Source organism: Bufo bufo, chromosome 9, assembly GCF_905171765.1.
Source record: "Bufo bufo chromosome 9, aBufBuf1.1, whole genome shotgun sequence".
Classification (NCBI taxonomy): domain Eukaryota; kingdom Metazoa; phylum Chordata; class Amphibia; order Anura; family Bufonidae; genus Bufo; species Bufo bufo.
The window spans coordinates 29,289,198-29,313,695 of NC_053397.1; the positions used below are offsets into that span (position 1 = coordinate 29,289,198).

The following is a 24,498-nucleotide window of genomic DNA, read 5'->3' on the forward strand; positions in this document are numbered from 1 at the left end:
AGTGTCCACTACACTTTTCAATACAACGGTCTGCACAATATAGAGCATTTCTTACTTTTTATATGGGAAATAGAAGCAGACATATGCATTTATATATACATACATTTATGTCAATGGTATACATTCGGAGGAGCCCATACATTTCTGCGAAACCGATCTCTACCAGTTTTCCTCCGCATAAGAACAAGTTTTTCACATTAGTTCAAATATAATACAATTTTTCATTTTGAACTATATACTTTTTAGTCTTATTGTTGTATTATTTCAAAATTTATATTTCTTTATATACATTGGACCATAGTGTAACCTATTTATCATAATACTATATTGTACTCTACTATACTTATATTTTAGTATAATATAGTATGTTTTGTACATTTTTACTATTATTAGGTCATTTATGTGTGCCTTCAAGCCAACAATTTTTATTGAATTCCATCTTTGGCAAAAATATGTATTATTTTTCATAGGATATATTTATTAAATCTACCTGCAGAAACTAGCTGCGCTCCGATGGTGTTAATTGGTCCTCGAAATGCGACCATTTCCAACCCTTTTTATTGTACTTATACTTTATATTTTACTCTCTGTACTAGAGGGATGGCACCCATAGTTATAAGCTCATTGCACAGGTTGATGTACGATAACACTATTTCGACATCGCTAAGGGGAAATGAAATATGAATCTCTAAACAGCATTCTAGAAGTGCATTGCTCAAGAGACATCTTGCTCTGCAGGGCTGGCAGTCTGCAGTGACACAGCTTCAAGCATTTTTCACAGGCAAGAAGCAAAATTAACCCTCTTAGAGGGAAATAATTATTTTCAACAGCTTGATCGAAGCTCATTTGTATGTGTATGTGTTCAGTTAATATTCTTGTAATTTCAAGCAAATTGATAGCACATTGGATATGCAAACAGCAATAAGTTCTTTCGCTTTAGGTTGTATCCAACATGCAAACACCCATTGACTATATTATAATGCAGCAAATATGTGTCTATGTTTCCTGCTGAAGACTGGTTACATTTAGACAATTGTAGCGTAGATTTAATATTCTTAAATATATAGTCCTAAAAAAAAAAGGTAAGTTGAATTTTTTTTTATTATGTATCTTTAAAGCTCATTGGTTGCATTTATTTTTTGATGGTTCTCATTTACTTTTTATATTTCATATTTTTTTATGAAGGTATTTCAAATGTTTTATGTTGAATAATCTTAAATTACTTCTCTGGAAATAAATTATTTTGAATTATATAATTATTTGCCCCCTTTGGGACACCTTGTTGTTGTTCTTACTGTATGTCTGGAGAACTTTTATCTGTTTTTCAGCAATGGTACACCAGTTCAATGAATGTTATTTGTACATGGCTCACTGACCGTATGGACCTACAACTTCACATCTATCAGCTGAAAACCCTCATTAGGATTGTCAAGGTATACCATTTTATTTCTCGTAGCCATCATTTATAAAACTTATTTTATTTTCTTAATTATGGGAAAATGGTTATAGATCTGTTTTATCGTGTTACAAAGTTAGGGTTTTATCGTGTTACAAAGTTAGGATACAACTTATTTTGTGTGCTCTATTTTCTACTTAAAATTTTTATTTTTTTATATATATAGAGAGAGAAAGAGAGATATACTATATATAGAGAGAGAAATTACTATTTATTGTGTATATATATATTTATATTTTTATATATATATATATATATATATATATATTAGTTCAATGACATAATAATATAATAGTGATATGACAGTTGCAAATTTGCAATGAGAAATATTGAATTAATTATTCTTTTTTTTATATGTTGTAGATTTAAAACAAATGCAGAGAAAAAAATGCCTAATGCATTGTCATTAGGATTGTTTTTTTTTTTCATTTGAATTTGATACATGTTAATACATTTCCTACTAGTCAAGCAATTTTTAGTAGAAACTAAAAAATATATAAATAAAGTGTATAACTGTATCTTCTTTTTCTTTTAATTATTACATTTATTTAATTTTTTTATTCTACCATAGCATTTCAATAATTTCATATACTCCTTAAAAACTCTTCTGTATCTGCTGGTGATACAAATATTTCTTCGCAGCATACCTTAATGTATTCTGTGATCATTAAACAAAATGCAAATTGATATTGTTCTCATAATTAACTGAAGTAGTTTCTCTTACAATGGGTGTTTACACTGAACTATAAGAGATCACAAAGGTGAGATCACATGCCCGGAAAGTATATTTTTATTCCTGTGTATGCGTGTCTTGGGCTAATGATAATTATTTCAGTGTGAAATCACAGTGGTTTACCATAAAATAAGATTGTAGGAGAGCTTACATCAATTAAATAACATTCATTGCATTTGTTTTTACTCAGAGGCTGCCATTTCCAGGTCCTTAATAAATGAATCATAAAAAAAACAAGACTTTTTTTTAATCTTGTTACAGTTTTATTTATTATGATTTTCTTTAAGAAATGCAAACAAGATATTAAAAGAATTGCACAAATACATTTCTTTATGTAAGTTTATTTGGCAGCATGTAAGATCTGCAGACATTACCAAAATGAGTATTCTGAGCACAGTGCCTTCCCAAGGTACAGAAGTTGGAATATTAATTAAAACATCTTATTATGCAGGTGTTTTGACACATCCATTTTAAACTGCTAATAATGATACCTTGTTTTGTGAATGCCAATGACATCCTTTTTTTTTTTTTTTTCCTTTTTGCTGAGACGTCAGGCATTGGTTATAAATAGCTTTTGCCACTGCTTTTTCATCACCACAAATCTGCTACAGTGGGATGCACAATAACAATTGTGACGCACTGTGGTAATACGTCGATTTCTAACAACGCGCACACTTTTAGTAATTTAACCAGTTCATATTTTTACTATATTTCAAAATGAATATAATTTAGCAAAAATGAATCAAAGGATGAAAATTTGATTTAAAAAAACATGTAATTGAAACAATTATCATTTTGTGTTAAAAATAGGGATGAGCGAACCCGTGGAAGTTGGGATGAGCGACGCCGAGACCCGAACTTGACCCTGAACCCGGACCCCATTAAAGTCAATGGGGACCTGAACTTCACTTTATTATTTTCCGTTATAACATGGCTATAAAGGAAAATAATAGCATTCTTAAGACAGAATGCTAAATAAAATGGCCATTGAGGGGTTAAAAAAAATAAAAAAAACCTCACCTCATCCACTTGATCGTGCAGCCGGTATCCTCTTCTTTCTTCAGGACCTGTGATAACGTCACCGCGCTTACCACGTGGTGAGCGCGGTGACGTCACCACGGGTCCATCTATCTTCATTCAGCAGGAATTACGGTGACGTCACAGCACTCACCACGTGGTGAGCGCAGTGACATCATCGCAGGTCCTTTTGCAGGTCCTGAAGAAAGAAGAGGATACCAGCTGTGCGATCAAGTGAATGAGGTGAGTTTTTTTATTAGTTTTAACCTCTCAATGGCCATTTTATTTAGCATCCTGTCTTAAGAATGCTAATATTTTCCATTATAACCATGTTATAACGGAAAATAATAAAATCCCCCGAACCCGAACTTAAGTGAAAAAGTCCGGGTTCGGGTCCGGGTACCCGAACTCGCAAAGTTCGGTATGAACCTGAACTTTGCAGTTCGAGTTCGCTCAACCCTAGTTAAAAACAAACAGTGACAACCTAGCACACTTCAATAAGAACTGGAATAGGTTTTGTAAAATGAGCTGTAAAGTGTTTATTTCTTGACAATCGTAATTTTGTTTCATCATTCCACTTTCAAAACACGAGAATATGATATAGGGAGTCTGTCAGTAGTTTTGACCTGCTGCTGACAGCACTAGGTAGCAGCTGATAAAAGCAATGGAGTTTGTGCAGCTTTTATTATCAGGAGTGCTGTGAAAAAGTTTTATTCTTACAGTTTCTGCTCCTGAAAGTGCCCAGTAGGTGGGACTTCATTGTGAAGTGCTCTCTGCAATGATCTGCTTCATAGCCGCTCCGTTCCATTCTGAGTGACAGCTGTAACATTCAACCAGGAGACCACCATAGCTGTCACTCAAAACAGAAGGAGAGGGCTGTGAACAGCTCAATACAGAGAGCACTTCACAGTGAAGCTCCGCCTCCTGGGCACCTACAGGAGCAGAACCTAGAAGAATAAAAGTTCATAATAACTCTACTGATAATAAAAACTACACAAAAGGTATGTTAGTCCTGCTGTCCCCAGCTTGTCCCTAGTACTGTCTTAAAAATTATAATTATGTTTCATCTTTCTACTTATAAATATGAGACATTGATTTCAAAACATCTTAAAAGGAACCTGCCAGCAGTTTTGATCATGCTGAACTGCTGACAGTACTAGGTAGGGGCTGGGAAGAGCAGTACAAGCTTACCATTTTGTGGAGCTTCTATTATCAAGAGTAGGCTACATTCACACGACCGTATGAATGAGTCCACATCCGTTCTGCAATTTTGCGGAACGGTGTGGACCCATTAATTTCTATGGAGCCACGAAAGATGCAGACAGCACACCGTTTACTGTCCGCATCCGTTGCTCCGTCCAGCTGCCCCACAAAAATAGAATAGGCATTTTCTATGCGGAACGCACATGGGCCCATATCCGTGTTTTGCAGATCCGCAAAACACAACGTTTGTGTGAATGTAGCCGTAGCGTGAATATGAAGATTTATTCTTACAGGTTCTGCTCCTACAAGTACCCAGGAGGTGGGACTTCCCTTTTAAGTGCTCTCTACAATGATCTTCTTAACAGCCCATCTCTTCTAATTTCAGTGACATAGCATTCAAACAGTAGACCACTACAACTGTTAATTATAGCAGAGTGGAAGGACAGTGAAACAGCTCAATGCAGAGAGCACTTCACATCGAAGCTCCACCTCTTGTGCACTTACAGGAGAAGAGCCTGGAAGAACAAAAGTTCATATTAACACTACTCCTGATAATAAAAACTTCACAAAAAGTATGTTGGTCTTGCTGTCCCCTGCTCCTTTCTAGGGATGTCATCAGTTCAGCTTGGTCCAAACTGCTGACAGATTCCTTGTAATGAGGTGTTAGCGTAGACCAAACAAATGATATATTTCCTACAAAGGACATTATAAAATGTAGACAGATAGTAACATAGTAACATAGTATATAAGGCCGAAAAAAGACATCTGTCCATCCAGTTCGGCCTGTTATCCTGCAAGTTGATCCAGAGATAGGCAAAAAAACAAAACCCTGTGAGGTAGATGTGAGTTGTGTTACTTCTGCGTAATTAAAATGACAACAGAAGCATATCTTTCTAACAGGTTCTATAAGTGTTTGAGGAACCGGTAAGGAAACTGCTTTGGTATCTGCATTATCTCTAACATCCAGGCATTATGCCAAATGTCACCATTACACATGAACTAAAACATTTTTTAACCCGATATGTTAAAAGTTGATGGTCAGTGGATTTTCTGTAGTTACCTTTCAAAGATTTAATTTTAGGGTTTCATTTGGGGATATAAATTATTAGTATAATGTTTTTTTTTTCACAAGTTGGTAGAATATGTTCAATTAGCATATTCTTATATATTGACAAGTAGGTTACAATTCAGACCTCTGATCGGATGGATATGTAATTTATTAATAATCCTATTATTACAGACAATGGTTGTGGAACCATTGTGCCAACTAACCGTTGGGCTACTCCTGAGGGCGTTATCCCAACGGTCCCCTGGTTATCCCCCTTTAACCCCTATACAGGGATCTGGACTTCGCAGGAGACACAAGCCTGCTACTTCTTGGAAAAGTCCTGGTGTAGTTGGCAGATGACACACATAGGTCAGAGACTCCAGTGGAGGCATAGGAAAAGCACACTGATGGAACCAAGTGGAGAATAGGCTGGTAGAGTGCATGAAAGACCAAGGCAACCACAGACTAAACAAGACGAGGTCAGGCACACAGAATACATACAAATACATGGAACAGACACTGGGGATTGGCAAACATAACTTAGGTCAAAATTCGGACACAGGACAAGCAGAGAGAATCTGAACAGATACAAACATAAAGTGTTGCAAACAGAACTTTTTGCTCAGCTATGGACAGGACACACAACTCGGAGTATATAGCAGAGATAAGACAAATAGGTGCACACACACAGAGCCAAGGGAAGTTAACCCTAGCAGTGTCAAACTGAGGCGAGATACAAAGTACAATGGCACCAATTTACGCCCAGAAGAAACCGACGTCAGGAGCCACAAAACAGTGGCAACATGAACCATCTTTGAACACAATGGCTGAAATTCAAACCCACAAGCCGATGCCTGAGCACTTGGAACAATGACGAAAAGTGAAACGCCGTTTTAACACCTATGTAAATTTCGCACACAGATAATTAAATTGGATTTTTATCCAAGACATAGTAAGTCAGCGCTAAGGCCACTAGTCAAAGATTGGTAATTATGTCTTTTAAATTAGAGATTATAATATTATAATAACTGACAATACACATTCTCTTTTACAACATTTTTTGCTTCAGCTAAAAACCCCTGAATCCCTGAGAAAATCTTTGTAATGTCCTTATAGAGACACAGGTACTGAAAATGGTCCACCAATAGTGTTTGCATATAACAAATATGTCATCCCATTGACCCAAGATTACTTCTATTCTTCATTGTTAAACATTCCATGAAACGTAGAAAATGCACAAAATATACAAAATATAGCATTACTTACTCCTTTAATCTCCTCTTTTCCTATCTTATTTTATATAACAAAAAAATTTAAACTGAGAAATGTATAAAGCAATCTTTGTTTTGTGTCCAGAAGATCAACCTTCCTCTTCTTCACTATCACCATCCTGTGTCACTTTGTAAGTAGTGATGGGCGGCAGGGGTCATATTCGAATTCTCAAAATTTCGCGAATATTTTGTAAAATATTTGTCGAATATTCGCGAATTCGAAGAATCGTTATATTCTACAATTTATTTACTCTAAAAATCAGCAAAGTAATGATCGCGTAATATGCGAATATGCAAATTTTCGTAATGCGAATTTTTTAATACATGATTCCTCCCTGCTTCTTGCTTGTGGGCCACTTAAGCAGGGAGGAATCATGACTTTAGATGGGAAAAATTCAGAATATTCTAAAAAACAAATATATAGAACTATATCGAATATATTAGTTTTTTCGAATATTCATAATATTCTAAAACAAGAATATATAGCAATATAGCGAATATTCAAAAAAAACTAATGTAGAGCAATTTAGCTAATATAGTGCTATAATCATTTTTTTTATAGTTGTCATTCTGAACTTCAGATGAGAAAAAAATTACAACTATTAGACAAAGAAGATAATAGCACTATATTAGCTAAATTGCTCTATATTAGTTTTTTTTTTATATTTGCTATATAGCGCAATATTATAGCTTTAGATTATTCCGAATATTCAAAAAACCTGAATATATTCGATATAGTGCTATATATTAGTTTTTTAGAATATTCGTCATTTTTCCCATCTAAAGTCATGAATTCCTCCCTGCTTAAGTTGCTTGTGGGCCAATGACTCATTGGCCCACAAGTAAGAAGCAGGGAGGAATCATATTTTTACTCAGCAATTAAAAAATTTGAGATAAAAATTCGCATTACGAAAATTCGCAATCAACACTACTCCTAAAGTCAAAGATACTGTAGCCTTCTCATTGGTCCACAAGCTAGAAGCATGGAGGGATCATGTGTACTGATTTAAAAAAAAATCTCAAATATTCAAAATTATTAATATATATCACTATATTCTAAATATTTGCGAATTCTCTAAGTGCCTATATTCACGATAAAAATTCGCAATTCGAATATTCGTGATCAACACTGTAAGATAACTGACTGCAGCAGGAGCCTCCCCGCCTTTCCCTGGGCTCAGTAGTGCAAATACATTATTAAGCCTTGCCCCATTGCTAAGTCCTGCCCCTAAGTCATTTCCCAGATGAAAATGGAACAGATCGGTAGGGCATTATGCCATTTGTTGTCTACTGGATTTCTACAATCCTGCAGAAAACCTTGTAGACTGACACACTCTAATTGTATTATTCATTTCTAGGTTTAGTGTTTAAGTTTAGCCTTAAAGGGGTTTTCTAATGGGGGTCCGACAAGACCTAGAAGCAGCTACACCCCATAGAAGTGAATGCGGCTGAGTGCGATACTAAGCACAGCCCCTATATAATGTACGGTACTGTGCATGGTGAGCTGCGAGAAGGCCGTGGCGATCACAAGAGTGCCAGTGCCTTCTCAAATAACTGATCGCTGGTCCCAGGTGTTGGACCTTCAGCAGTTAGACACGGATGAACTATCCAGAGGATAGGCCATACGTTTTAAAATCTCGGAAAACCCTTTTAAAATAGCAGCATGCAGGCAAAAAAAGTAAAAAGAAAAAAAAAATTTGGGCTGAGTTCACATCAAGTTTTTCCTATCTGTTTAAGGTATACACAAACATATACGTTAAACGGATGCCTCAGACTAATGCCATACAGTGGCATCTGTTCACCACAGAGTTTCATTGTTAAAAAAAAACTACTCTGCAGGACACAAGAACGTGGTTTGTTGTGTTTTTTTATCCTTTTTTCTAATGTAGACGTCAAACGGAGGCAAAAAACTTGATGTTAACCCACCCTTTGATGTATATGAGTGCCTGTTCTGATATAGTAGTCTTTCTGAAAAGCTACATACATGGGGCTACATTATCATCCAAAAGTAGCATCTAAAGCTTAAGTAATTCTAAGTATGGGCATATACTGTAACTAGTCTTACATTAAAGGAGTTGTGTCATCTCAGAAAATGGGGGCATATCGCTAGGATATGCCTCATTGTCTTATATAGGGACCCGCACATACAGTACAGACCAAAAGTTTGGACACACCTTCTCATTCAAAGAGTTTTCTTTATTTTCATGACTATGAAAATTGTAGATTCACACTGAAGGCATCAAAACTATGAATTAACACATGTGGAATTATATACATAACAAACAAGTGTGAAACAACTGAAAATATGTCATATTCTAGGTTCTTCAAAGTAGCCACCTTTTGCTTTGATTACTGCTTTGCACACTCTTGGCATTCTCTTGATGAGCTTCAAGAGGTAGTCCCCTGAAATGGTTTTCACTTCACAGGTGTGCCCTGTACGGTTTAATAAGTGGGATTTCTTGCCTTATAAATAGGGTTGGGACCATCAGTTGCGTTGAGGAGAAGTCAGGTGGATACACAGCTGATAGTCCTACTGAATAGACTGTTAGAATTTGTATTATGGCAAGAAAAAAGCAGCTAAGTAAAGAAAAACGAGTGGCCATCATTACTTTAAGAAATCAAGGTCAGTCAGTCAGCCAAAAAATTGGGAAAACTTTGAAAGTAAGGGCTATTTGAACATGAAGGAGCGTGATGGGGTGCTGCGCCAGATGACCTGGCCTGCACAGTCACCGGACCTGAACCCAATCGAGATGGTTTGGGGTGAGCTGGACCGCAGAGTGAAGGCAAAAGGGCCAACAAGTGCTAAGCATCTCTGGGAACTCCTTCAAGACTGTTGGAAGACCATTTCAGGGGACTACCTCTTGAAGCTCATCAAGAGAATGCCAAGAGTGTGCAAAGCAGTATTCAAAGCAAAAGGTGGCTACTTTGAAGAACCTAGAATATGACATATTTTCAGTTGTTTCACACTTGTTTTATATGTATATAATTCCACATGTGTTAATTCATAGTTTTGAAGCCTTCATAGTCATGAAAATAAAGAAAACTCTTTGAATGAGAAGGTGTGTCCAAACTTTTGGTCTGTACTGTATATCGGGAACGGAGCCCTGCAAAGTGGTGGCTGGAGGACACTGGTCCGGCCACCACCAAGCGCTCTCCCAATAGAAGTGAATGGGAGCGCACCGCGCATGACCGGCCAACGAACCCATTCACTTTTATGGGCCCGATGGAAATAGCCAAGCCAGCGGTCAGCTATTTTCAGCGGCCCCATGGAAAATTAATGGAGAGCTGCTGCTCATGTGCAGTGTGCCCTCCACCACTTTCGGGGCTCGGTTCTCGATATAGGTGTGGGTCCCAGTGGTGGTACCTGCACCTATCAGACAATGGGGGCATATCCTAGCAATATGCCCCCATTGTCTGAGATGAGACAACCCCTTTAAGTTTATCTTCTCAAATATTGCTAACCTTTAAAGGGAGGAGACATCTTAGACTGTGAGATTTAGTGGGACTAGAAACACTATGAATACATTCATTATACTGTATCTACATGGTGCGGTAAACCACAAAAATAATAAAAACATTTGACGGTGTTGTCTGATTGTTACAATTCCTTTCTGTTAGAAGGATGCCCCTAAAAAAAGATTGGAGTCCCAGCTGTTATCTGCTGGAGAACAAGCACCAAGTGTCCAACACAGTGAAACCACAGAGAGAATGAAACATTACATGGTGCCCATTGAAATCTATGGATTATCCATGTAATTGACATCATGATAGGTCCTTCAGAGAAACAGACACTCTTTGTAGCTGCTCTTTTCTCTGGCTAATTAATGGAAGTCTCAACAGAAGAATTTATAACTCAGAATGTAGTAATTTGAAGTCAATTTAGGTGATTAAAGGGTTTGTTAGATCTAAATAAAAAATGTAGGATTGGCAGAAAAGTTAAAGAAAAAAAAACATACTTTTTGAAAGATTCACCATTCCAGTGCTGTGCTACCATCTATGGTCACATGACCACTGCAGCCAAATCACAGCAGGATGACTTGAATGGGATGGCAAAAAGGTGATTTTTTTTACACCGTTTCCTGGGTATCATTCATGATTTTTACTTAAATCAGACAACCCCCTTAAGAAATTTTTAATTTAATGACATATTTTCTGTACTGGAAAACTTAATACTGATCTCGGAAAAATCTGCAATATAAGTACTATTTGAAATTGTCACTTGTCGTAATGTTTGATGAAGGCGTTTTGGCTCACAGGGGTTAAGCTCACAGAATCATCACCTCATTAAACAAGTCACTAATAAGTTATGCCTCTCGGGAACATAATGGGCTATAGTTGTGCCATGTGTAATGCTGTTAAAAAAAAAAAAAAAACTACTGTTACAGTGAAATTGGTGTGAAGAGAAAATTCTAAAACATTGCCATCACGATCGACGTATCAACTTCATTTTCACCTTATTTACTATCAGCCGTTATCATTAGCGACTAATTGTGTCTTAGGAGAAGCTAGGAAGTAGACACTAATTGAGTTATAACCTCCATCATCTATCTACTGACGGAAAGTAACATCAACCCGTGTGTAGCTCCGGTATATAACGTCTTTATCATTCTTTCTAGAAAACCTATCGAGACTTCCGATTACAAGGTGTACTGGACTCTACGCTAAACAGCAAGACCTACGATACAATCCGAAACCGGCTAACAGTGGAGGAGGCAACAGCTTCCGTCAGCGAAGGAGGAGGCCTCCAAGGCATAACCATGAAGGACAGCGATGAAGAAGACGAGGAAGACGATTAAATATCTGGTTGTAGAGTCTGAATGGGATGTAGCCCGATACCCAGTGCATGTCTGTTAGCCACATTAGGGAATTTTCTGTCCGCTCCAAATGCCCATAAGAAATTTACCAATACAATTGTCATTCTAGCTGTGTGATTCCAAACAAAAAACGCACTACATTTGGTTCATGGGTTTCCTAACTTCAAATCTATAGGTTCATAAGCAATATAGAGCACCATTGTTTAATACTGTTAATTGAAATATATAGGAAACATGCTAGGTATGTCCCTGTTTTCAGCAAAAATATCCAATGCTTCATTCCTGTAATGTATATACGTTGATGGTAAATTATTGTGCCTATGAGTGAATAGTAATGTCATTTCTGTCGCGTGGATGCCATCCGCTCAAATGAATGAACTACAATTAGAGGCTTTGTTTCCGAAAAGAGAAAGAGGCTACACCCAATGAGGTTTATCTATGGTGATATCATTACAATCCAAGGTTTATCATCCAAAACTCTAAGTCATACAGTTTTACTTGAACATTCTGTTACTTACCTAGAGGTTACATATCGGCGGATTAGTATTCCAAAACCACAACTGTTCTCGTTCTACATATGAGACAACCGAACAAGTTACTGTTGGGGAAAAAGAGAGAAAAAAAACAACAATTTTATGTTAATGTCTCTTTAAATGTTACATTTTGTTTAGGTTTTAATAAAAGTGTATGTATAAAAAAAACTTTAAAAAAAATCTAACAAAAAGACAACTTTAATAACAGACTTAGACTATAAACTGTGTTTATAAGAATATACAATACTTATTTCCGTAGATTGTAACCTTAATTTACATAATTTTGTGTTCACAATTGTTTTTATATCTGCCATGTACATTGCATTTTGACCAGTAACTGCATGTCACCGGGGTCCCTCAAGAAGCTTTTTATCTGTGTAAAATAGTGGATCCATCTTGCTTTTGCCTTACAAAAGCCTACAGTTGTAAAAGTGTAAGGACTGTGGCTTCTCAATAAATAACTATTCAGATGTCCTAAGTGTGGTGTAGTCACTTATTGAGATCTGGTTACATTTATGACCCAATGCACTGAAGGTCCTTTTAAAGGGTTTGGTGATCAGGAAAGAATGTTCCTAGAAACGCTCATTTGGCCTATCATCAATCTATCTAAACACCCTACTGATCAGCCAAGATGGCTGATCTGAGTTTTTATGCAGTTTGTTTGCCTCAAATGTTCATAAATAGGGGATGTGCTGCTCACAATATGCAAACTGTATGGGGATGAACAATTGTATAAACAATCGTTTGTCCCTCATGCATCGGCCCAGGTAAGACCCTTTAAACGATCACAGTTTGACTTGTTTTTATGTCAATCAGCGCTCATTTTGGCCCTGCTTGTGGCCATGTAAAAGGACCCTTATGAAAGTCCAAAAAAAATTCATTCTAAAAAAAAAAAAAAGTCATTTGCAGTATAATGTTTTTGTCACTGACCATGGACATACACAATAACCGGTTTACCTAAGTAGCATCATCTGGGTTACCTTTATGAAACAAGTCACGGTTATGGATGACTGATTTAAGAGTCACCTCGTAAGCCTCTGATAGACTTTACCAATATTTGGTTAACATTCTGAGAAAATTATGTCTGAATTAAAGGGCTTGTCTAGTTAAAAAATAATAATCAAACAACCTATTAAGGAATTCAGAGTTGATAAAGGGGCCCCCATTCAGGGCCCTCAATTGTTATCTGGAGTCAACCAACAGCTTACTTGTGTATGTGGCCGGATTAGATCAACAGTTGGAAGAACAGATATGGCAGTTGGCGCCAACGCCTTACAATAGTAGAAAACTATAATACCTTTATTATGAACTCATTAAACTTTAGTACGATATCTTTTTAGGGAAAAATGCCACCTCTCTCCCCTTCCATGTCTGTAGGCTCTCTGTGAAGGTGTAATAACCTTAAAGAATCAATTTAGTGAAACGCAGTAAATTGAAGAAAGAGAAATGGGGTGAGGAGGGAGATGTAGGTGCAGCTTCCTCCTGCATGAAGGGTTAAGGAAGGGGTCAGTAGGAAGGGGAGACATCTGCAAGGTTCAGAGCACACAGCACAGATCCACGATCAGGAAGAAAGCGTCAACTGAAATAAGCAAAGAAAAATAACCAAAATAAGCAGGTTAGTGGCAATCTTTCTGGCTGCAATACATCTGGAATTTATCTACATGCCTAAAAAGTCAACGTTTTAAAATATGTTTCCTTTTTTTCTTAAACAATATGAGTTAAAGTCAAGGCAGACGCATTTTAGTGTAGGTTTAGTAGCAGCAAAACCCAAACCCCCGCTGTTCTACTGATTTCAGTGGGTCAGGTATTGAGGCCATAATTCGAGAGCTAAAATGCAATCACATTCCAGTTTTCTGTAACATGTTCACTTCCAATAATGTATCCATGAACCAGTCTTTGGATCTGCCTAAAGAGTCTAAGAGGTACTTCCACTTCTTCCTCCAATCTGTAGGTATTTTTGTCACATCTTATCTACAGTATTGGTTAAAACTTTGTGTCAAGTATAGTAAACAGGTGAAACTCGAAAAATTAGAATATCGTGCAAAGTTTATTTATTTCAGTAATGCAACTTAAAAGGTGAAACTAACATATGAGATAGACTCATTACATGCCAAGCGAGATATTTCAAGCCTTTATTTGTTATAATTTGGAGGATTATGGCTTACAGCTTATGAAACCCCAAAGTCACAATCTCAGGTCCCCTTTGCTCAGAGGGGTATGGATTAATTAGCTGACTAGAGAGTGACACTTTGAGCCTAGAATATTGAACCTTTTCACAATATTCTAATTTTAAGTTGCATTAATGCAACTCCTTTTAAGTTGCATTACGGAAATAAATGAACTTTTGCACAATATTCAAATTTTTCGAGTTTCACCTGTAATATACAGTGATGGTTTATTTAATATTATTTTAATTTATGCAATATTTCAATGTGAAACAGTCTTTAGAGCAGAGGAATTTATTAAAATAATGCAGAACGCCAAACTTGTCTTGACACATTTTATACATTTTGCGTTCTAAAAGTGTACAAGCCAAATCAACATTCTATACATAGACATAGGCAATGAGTGTAATCTCTGTTGAACAGTGGGGGTGTGGGTTGTCACAAAGCGGAAAGTATATAGGAACTTAAAAATAAGTTGACAACATATGAATAACAATTGTCAACATTTCAATCTTAAACTAAGAGAGGCCCCAAAGTCTTACCAGTCCATAATGGCACTGGACAGGGATACAGAGACCTTTTGGGCCCACTCATGTCCCAGGTTGGGTTACGACTAAGGGTCCAGTACCCGAAACACGTCAACTTGTCTTGTGTACCAAGTGGCTGTGTCCGCTGCAAATGAATTTACCAATAAAGAAGAAGTTTTAAGAGGAGCTCCATTTGAATCTGAAACCGTTCTTTTTTCTCAAGTTTCTTGCTGATTGCAAAGGGGACACACCCCTAAGATTTCAGGAGTCAGGGAATATACTAACCAGGAAGGTGAGCTGGATTAAGTGTGTCTGTTATATGGGGTGCAACTCCAACCTCTGCACCCCTTATAGTTACACCTCTAAAAGTTACACCAGGTAATATTACTGGGATCCTCCTCGAAAGGTGGTACATTTTGCCACCCCTTCCACCAACCCTCCAAATCCTCAGCTTTGTTCCATAAATGTGTTGTCTTCTTTTTTGACACCTATTTTAAGTTTCCCTGTTCAACATGTTGACATAATCTGCCAAACAGAATCCATAAGATTCAAGAAAAATCTTTTATCAGCAACAGTTGAATCTCCATAAATCTCTAGAATTGGGGAGCAGGTTCCTTATCTGAGATGGAGTGCTATGGAGCGTTGGGCAAACAGGCATGCTGACGCCTTCATGTAACTGTATGGGAGGTATGAAAAGATCTACATGAGCATGCTTGGAAAAAGCAGGGATGGAGTTCAAAACGTTGGATGGAGTGGCAGTAAGCACGTTCAGCCACCTTTTCAAACAACTGTTCCCAACTTTAAAGGTGCTTATGGAGAGAAATAGTGGACCACGATCACCTTTTCTTATGATCATGGAGATCTTAGCAACAGCAATCCACATTCTAGATCAGTGATGGCTAACCTCCGGCACTCCAGCTGTGGTGAAACTATGACTCCAAGCATGCTCCATTCATTTCTATGGGGTTATGAGAACAGCCAAACAAGTGTGTATCTTGAGAGTTGTAGTTTTGCCACAGCAGGAGTTCCAGAGTTTAGCCATCACAGTTCTAGATAATTGCTTTATTTGCCTTGCCTCTGTACCCCAAAAATTAACAGAATAAAGGCCGCTCTGCCAGTTGTCACACAGATAACCAAAATGTAGCTATACTTTTATGGGCTTATTAGGAATCAATTGTTTGAATAAAAAGGTTATTCTTGGAAGATACAAATAAAGAAGAGATGGGAATGACCTCTGAAATGAGCATGCCACTGAAGAAACTGAAACACAACCAGAGACAGATCATTTGCATAAGTAATATTCTTAATTAACCTTACAAACTCTTCTTCTCCTATCACTGTGTAATTCTATGTAAGTCAGCCAAATCTCCTTCTTCTTATATCCAGGTCCAGGAAGTAACAACATTACAGCAGTTATGTTTGATAGATATTTTGAAGACTTTTGTTCCAAGGTCACCCAGATTCCATAGGATTTCACAAACCCTGTTCTCTTCTTTTAGACATTCAGCGGAATTCTTGATCTATAGCTGTCACGGCGGTGTCTCAGTTGTTGTAGTTCGCCGTGACACGTCTGCCGTGCATACAGTTTCCTGGGGCAACGTGTTGTTCTGCATGTTTGTGCACTGCTCCCTTTATCTTAGTTCCTTCCCAGTCTGGTGTGTGTGGGGTTAAGGTGTGGATTTAGGTGTGTTCTGGGTGTGGCCTCATGGCTCTACTTATTCTGGTGCTGTGAGCGTGAGGTCAGTGGTATTCAAGCTTTGTTGCTGCTGGACCCTTGCTCCTTTCCTGGATATTCAATCTGTCCAGTGTGAGGGCCACCTAGTTGGACATCAATGTCTTCCCGATGTTTCTTTGTATTCTACCCTACCTTCCCTTGTATATGTTTGGTGTGGGTTATGTTCAGGGTCTGTTGTATGTCTAGTTATTGTTCCATGTCTGGTCTGTCGTTGGTGTGTATTGTCCTGCATGGATGCTAGATGTTGCCCTGTCTGTCTGTGCCTTCGGAAGAGGGTGTCAGCATGTTTTTCCTGCTGTTTTCTGGTGCACATGCTTGTCCTCCGGAGGTGTCTGAGGTGGACGCAGTGTTCAGTGCGATCTCTCCGAGCTGTTTGTTGTCTGGCTGCCTGGTTCCTAGTTGGTGGTTTGGGCGTGCTGGCGGCAGTCTTGGAGAGACTTGCTTGCGCTGACGCTGATTCTTTCCTTTTTTTGTAGTTCCCCCAGGAACCCTCTCATCGAAGGCACGAACAGACATGGCAAATGTCTAGCAACCATTCTGGACTACAAACACCAAACAGAACAGACATGGAACAACAACTAGATATACAACAGACCCTGAACATAACCCACACCAAACATATACAAGGGAAGGTAGGGTAGAATACAAAGAAACATAGGGAACACATTGATGTCCAACTAGGTGGCCCTCACACTGGACAGATGGAATATCCTGGAAAGGAGAAAAGTTCCATCACCAACAAAGCTGGAATACCACTGACCTCACTCTCACAGCACCAGAATAAGTAGAGCCATGAGGCCACACCCAGAACATACCTAAATCCACACCTTAACCCCACACACACCAGACTGGGAAGGAACAAAGATAAAGGGAGCAGTGCACAAACATGCAGAACAACACGATGCGCCAGGCAACTTTATGCACGGCAGACGTGTCACGGCGAACTACAACAACCGAGACACCGCCGTGACAATAGCAGTCTGGGAGTGAAAGCTATATCTGAAAAAACTCAACACAACCTATAAAACTCAACACAACCATCGAGTTTAATAAAATGTCTCTAGGAATATCTCCACAAACTAATTATGACAAGAACGTAGGTGAAATATAAGTGAAATAAGCACCTGATCACATTGCACCAATATCAGATTGTGTTTAGAATCATTCCGGAACTGTAACAACTTGGAGTGTTACTTTATTTCACATATAAATTGCAGGCAGATTTAGCTTGTCAGACACAGATACATGAGACATGTTAATGACATGTTAAAATCACCAGAGGGTTGTCACCTCGACATGTTCTTCTTTTTCATCTTTCTACGTTTTCTTTTTGGTTCTAAGAGATCTTTTACCAGCAGGTGACATACTGTTAATTGTATCACATTATTTTTATCTTCATTTTCTTGAGATATAGTTAAAGTGTAACAGTTGTTTTAGTTTATTTTTAATATTGTGTAGGGACCGGGATGTTAAACATTTGTCCAATATACTTTATTAGGGAAAGAGATTTCTTTGTTCTAGAAAACGGTGTAAAGATTCTTTTTAGCAAAGCTGTAAATGAGCGTTACTTAGGCTACTTTCACACTTGCGGCAGAGAGATCCGGCAAGCAGTTCCGTCGCCGGAACTGCCTGCCGGATCAGGCAAAATGTATGCTAACTGATGGCATTAGTAAGACTGATCAGGATCCTGATCAGTCTTAAAAATGCCTGATCAGTCGAAAAAATGTATTGAAATGCCGGATCCGTCTTTCCGGTGTCATCCGGCAAAAATGGATCCGGCATTTATTTTTTCACCTTTTTTTCAGTCTGCGCATGCGCATACCGGAAGGACGGATCCGGCATTCCGGTATTCTGAATGCCGGATCCGGCACTAATACATTCCTATGGGGAAAAATGCCGGATCCGGCATTCAGGCAAGTCTTCAGATTTTTTAGCCGGAGATAAAACCGTAGAATGCTTCGGTTTTCTCTTTTGCCTGATCAGTCAAAACGACTGAACTGAAGACATCCTGATGCAAACTGAACGGATTACTCTCCATTCAGAATGCATGGGGATAAAACTGATCAGTTCTTTTCCGGTATAGAGCCCCTGTGACGGAACTCTATGCTGGAAAAGAAAAACGCAAGTGTGAAAGTACCCTAAGGAAAGCCTCTCTTCAGTCTTCAGCATTCTACTCAGCACTGAAGACGCATGTGTGTAATAAGTCAGATAATTAGTGTGATAGGCAGTGATAGCACACCCATGTACATAGTCAGGAACTGGGGCAGTGACAAGAGGCAGACTGATAGTCTATATGTTACATACAGGCGTCTTCAGCACTCAGTAGAATGCTAAAGACTGAACACAGATTCTCCTTAGTAATGCTCAGTTAGAGCTTTGCTAAGAATACTTTTTATGCCCTGTTTTCTAGTACAATTAATCATCTTTTCCTAATAAAATATGTTACAAAAATGGTATATACAATATTAAAAATAAACTGAAATGACAGTTACACTTTAAAGGGAACCTGTCATGTGGATATTTGATTATAATCTAACTAATTATATACAATTATTAACTACTAAAAAGTGCCTTAGATGTATTTACTTACTGGTGTGACAGATGGTTACCTCATAATATACACACAAAGATGCTGCATGCCGCATGCTAATGAGCTGATTGGAGTCCGGCGTGATGTCATTGAGTCCAGCGTATATTTAATTCAGAGCTATAGCCACTCCCCTGCCCAACTGCTGCTGGTTCATATGGAAACAAACTGTCATTCAGCAGCAGGTGGGCGGGGAGAGTCAGGAGCTCATAAATATTCATGACTCATCATTATCAGCTGGAGCTTTTCAATACAAGATGTTGGCAGATTGACTGGGTCAATTAAAGAAAGTGACCCAGCATTGTGCTAAGAGAATCAATCACTTATTTATGTTGCCCTTAGTTAGGACACCATAAAACTGGTGACAGGTTCCCTTTAAGGTGCAATAGCAGCTCTGTGCAGAGAGCACTTCACAATGAAGCTGTGCAGGTTGGGGGACACCTGGGAAATAGTGACCATAAAGTAATAACCTTCCAATTATCATTCAAAAGAGCGTTTCTACAGGGAGAAACAAAAATACCAAACTTCAAAAAAGCTAAATTTAGCCAACTAAGAGAGGCCATAGGCCTAACTAACTGGGACAAAGTCCTCAAAAATAAAAATACAGCCAAAAAATGGGATATCTTTAAAAACATCCTAAAATCTCATTGTGAGAGGTACATACCGTATGGGAATAAAAGGTTAAGGAACAAAAAGAAACCAATGTGGATAAACAGAACTGTAAAGAAAGCAATAAATGACAAAAAGAAAGCATATAAAACCCTAAAACAGGAGGGTAGCACGGAAGCACTGAAAAACTATAAGGAAAAAAACAGAACATGTAAAAAACAAATAAAAGCGGCCAAATTAGAGACCGAGAGATTAATTGCCAAACAGAGTAAAACTAACCCTAAAATGTTCTTCAATTATATAAATGTTAAAAAGTATAAATCTGAAGGTGTCGGCCCTTTAAAGAGTAATGAGGGGGGAGTCGCAGAGAGCGACGAGGAGAAAGCAAAGCTGTTAAATATTTTTTTCTCCAATGTATTCACTGAGGAAAATAAACTGTCAGATGAAATGCTGAATGCTGAAATAAATTCGCCATTAAATGTGTCCTGTCTGACCCAGGCAGAAGTACAACAGCGACTTAAAAAAATCAAAATAGACAAATCGCCAGGACCGGATGGCATACACCCCCGTATCCTAAGGGAATTAAGTAATGTCATAGCCAGACCCTTATTTCTGATATTTGCGGACTCTGTACTGACAGGGAATGTCCCACAGGATTGGCGCATGGCAAATGTGGTGCCAATATTCAAAAAGGGTCCAAAAACAGAGCCTGGAAACTATAGGCCGGTAAGTTTAACATCTGTTGTGGGTAAACTGTTTGAAGGTTTTCTGAGAGATGCTATGTTAGAGCATCTTATGGGAAATAAGCAAATAACGCCATATCAGCATGGCTTCGTGAGGGATCGGTCATGTCAAACTAATTTAATCAGTTTCTATGAGGAGGTAAGTACTAGACTTGACAGCGGCGAATCAATGGATGTCGTGTATCTGGACTTCTCCAAAGCATTTGACACTGTACCTCATAAAAGGTTAGTATATAAAATGAGAATGCTCGGACTCGGAGAAAACGTCTGTAAGTGGGTAAGTAACTGGCTCAATGATAGAAAACAGAGGGTGGTTATTAACGGTACATACTCAGATTGGGTCACTGTCACTAGTGGGGTACCTCAGGGGTCAGTATTGGGCCCTATTCTCTTCAATATATTTATTAATGATCTTGTAGAAGGCTTGCATAGTAAAATATCAATTTTCGCAGATGACACTAAACTGTGTAAAGTAATTAACACTGAAGAGGACAGTATACTACTACAGAGGGATCTGGATAGATTGGAGGCTTGGGCAGAGAAGTGGCAGATGAGGTTTAACACTGAGAAATGTAAAGTTATGCACATGGGAAGGAATAATGCAAGTTACCCGTACATACTAAATGGTAAAACACTCGGTAACACTGACATGGAAAAGGATCTAGGAATTTTAATAAACAGCAAACTAAGCTGCAAAAAACAGTGTCAGGCAGCGGCTGCCAAGGCCAATAAGATAATGGGTTGCATCAAAAGGGGCATAGATTCCCGTGATATGAACATAGTCCTACCACTTTACAAATCACTGGTCAGACCACACATGGAGTACTGTGTACAGTTCTGGGCTCCTGTAAACAAGGCAGACATAGCAGAGCTAGAGAGGGTTCAGAGGAGGGCAACTAAAGTAATAACTGGAATGGGGCAACTACAGTACCCTGAAAGATTATCAAAATTAGGGTTATTCACGTTAGAAAAAAGACGACTGAGGGGAGATCTAATTACTATGTATAAATATATCAGGGGGCAGTACAGAGATCTATCCCATCATCTATTTATCCCCAGGACTGTGACTGTGACGAGGGGACATCCTCTGCGTCTGGAGGAAAGAAGGTTTGTACACAAACATAGAAAAGGATTCTTTACGGTAAGAGCAGTGAGACTATGGAACTCTCTGCCTGAGGAGGTGGTGATGGTGAGTACAATAAAGGAATTCAAGAGGGGCCTGGATGTATTTCTGGAGTGTAATAATATTACAGGCTATAGCTACTAGAGAGGGGTCGTGGATCCAGGGAGTTATTCTGATTGCCTGATTGGAGTCGGGAAGGAATTTTTTATTCCCCTAAAGTGAGGAAAATTGGCTTCTACCTCACAGGGTTTTTTTGCCTTCCTCTGGATCAACTTGTAGGATGACAGGCCGAACTGGATGGACAAATGTCTTTTTTCGGCCTTATGTACTATGTTACTATGTACTATGTACTAAGCTCCACCTCGTGGGCACTTGGAGGACCAGAAACTGGCAGAATAGTTGTTCATACTATATTTCTGATGAAACAAGCTCTGCAAAAGGTATGTTTGTACTGCTGTGCCTAGCACCTGCCTATCGCTATAAGCAGTTTTGCAAGATCATAACTGCTGATAGACTCCCCTTAAAGTTCTTAAAGGGGTTTTCCAGGTAGCAACTTGTTTTATCTGACTTAAATGTAATGTCAGGATTGCTTACACGTAGTTGGCCATTGTGGGGATCAGGTGTGCCAGTTCGCTTCCACTGCTGTTTTTGTGGCAATGGCACTCATGTACCCAGCCTAAAGCAGATTCTTGCAAAATAAAAGTTCATATTCACACTACTCCTGATAAGAAAAGCTGTGGTAGAGGGCCGACACCAGGCACCTCCATTGATCAGCTTTTTGAGAAGCACTGGTGCTTGCAGTAGTGCTGCAGCCTTCTAGCAGCTTAGTCTATGCAATGTGATATCGCATCATCGGTCACATGGCCTAGGTGCAGCTCAGCCCAATTGAAGTGAATGGGGCTGAGCTGCGATACCAAGCACAGCTGATCTACAATGGACGGCTCTGTGCTTAGTGAGCCGCGAGACAGCTGCTGCGCTGCTGCGAACGCTAATGCCTTCTCAAGCCCCCACCCAGATACTGATGACTTATCATCAGTTAAAAAATCTCGGAAAACCCTTTAACCAGTTCATTACAAAGCAATTTTCCAATTTTGCAATTTTCCAATTTCCAATAGTCTTTTACTCCTTGCTTTCCCCCAGAACTATACATTTTTTATTTTTCTATTCACATGGCATATGACAGCTTGTTTTTTTATGGGATAAGTTGTTCTTTCTAATGGCACAATTTATTATTGCATGCAATGTAGTGGGAAGGTGGAAAAAAAATCCAAATGGGATGGAATAAAAAAAAATGCTATTCTGCTACAGTTTTATTGGTTTTGTTTAAATGGTATTCCCTATGAAGTAAACATTATATGTTCCCTCCATTCTGTGGGTCAGTATGATTACAGTGATACCACATCTTTACAGTTTTTCTTTTCTTTCTAAAAAAAAATTAAAATGTATATACTATATACAGTCCTGATCAAAAGTTTAAGACCACTTGAAAAATGACAAAAAATCATATTTAGCACGGCTGGATCTTAACAAGGTTCCAAGTAGAGCTTCAACATGCAACAAGAAGAAATGAGAGCGAGACAAAACATTTTTTGAGCATTCAATTTAATAAAAAAACAACGAATAAACTGAAATCAGGAGCAGGTCTCCACCGTGGCCAGCGATTGCCTGCAGCAACTTCAAAGTGGATGTTGGCAGTGGGGGACCCTAGCAAGACAGCCAAGGCCAGAGAGTGAAGGAACCGGGACCGAGCTGCAGGGAGCAGGCATATATGCTTCCTTTTTCAGGTCTGCCCAGGAGAAAGGGTTTGCCAAAAACAAAAACAAAAGGTGGCCAACCCATTAAATAACAAAAAAAAAGGGATTTTGCATGGTGGATAACCCCTTTAATTACTTCCCTACTGCTGTACAACTATATACGGCAAACATAGGGTCTTTAAATGTCCAACCGCTTTATGCCCTAAGTGATCAAACTGTGCCCAAACTGCAATCAAAAACCCATTATTTATCGTAAAGTGCCAACATGGCAATTTCACCTGAATACTACAGTCCAATATATTATATCTTCCACGTACTTTATAATTTAGCTGTAATAGCTGCCTACATTCAATGCGCTGCCTGTGCCGTCAATGGCGCGCCCTGTGCTGATGAATGGCAGGAAAAGTGTAAGGCATAATGGTACGCCTTAGACTTTTTCCAGGGCATGGGTGCCCACGGAGAGGGCTCTGAGTGCCATAGGTTCGCCACCACTGCCCTAAGTGATCAGTGGTAATCTATGGAAAAATCCACAGCAAATTTCCCATTTTCCTGCAGCACCCCAGCAGGAGGAAGTAAGAATTACAAAACTGTATCATGTACATACATTCGGGGTCCTCCTGACAGAGAGCCTTGCTGTTTGCAGCCCCCTCACTGCTCCAGCTATAGATGAGGGCCCCGAATGTATAAGATAAAATTACGTCAGCCTGTAATAAAGCTTCATTTTGTGGTGTTCCATTGCTGGTGACTTTATTTCCGAACCTTCACATTTCACAAGGCTCCGTTTTGGATCATGGCAACAGAGCCAGCCAAGTGTTTATGTATTTGTAGGATCCTTTTGTTTCATTTAATTAGGCATAGCCTGGCGTATGTGCCGATTGCATTAATTGGTATGATTAACTTGTACTAGCAGCCAACATGATTCAAGTCTACAAAGAAAGCTCAGTTCTTCTAGAATGGAGAGCGGGTAAGAAAAGGCTGCCCGTCCCAAAGTATCTGTGGAATTATTTTTTTTTCCCTGGGAATCCACTTAAACCAACTCTAAACAAGGAATGTGACCTGGCAATTCAGAATAAACTGTTGTAACGAGGCATTTTGTCTGATATCTGATTAACTTGAAACTGATTACTATTTAGGTTTGGCAAAACAACTTATAAATAATGGCCGATGTCCAAAAATGCGC

The 24,498-nt window shown here is 38.7% G+C and overlaps 1 protein-coding gene across 7 annotated transcripts in view; it reads left to right on the top strand.

The window, feature by feature from the left end:
- CADPS (calcium dependent secretion activator) overlaps positions 1–11,668 on the top strand; it is a 434,676-nt gene extending 423,008 nt beyond the window's left edge. For all 7 annotated transcript variants that reach the window (XM_040407750.1, XM_040407754.1, XM_040407751.1 and 4 more), the window contains 2 exons: positions 1,329–1,433; positions 11,345–11,668. In XM_040407750.1, coding sequence (XP_040263684.1) covers positions 1,329–1,433; positions 11,345–11,524 — 285 coding nt within the window. In that variant the 3' untranslated portion in view covers positions 11,525–11,668. The remainder of the gene's footprint in view (positions 1–1,328; positions 1,434–11,344) is intronic.
- Positions 11,669–24,498: the final 12,830 nt, after the last annotated feature.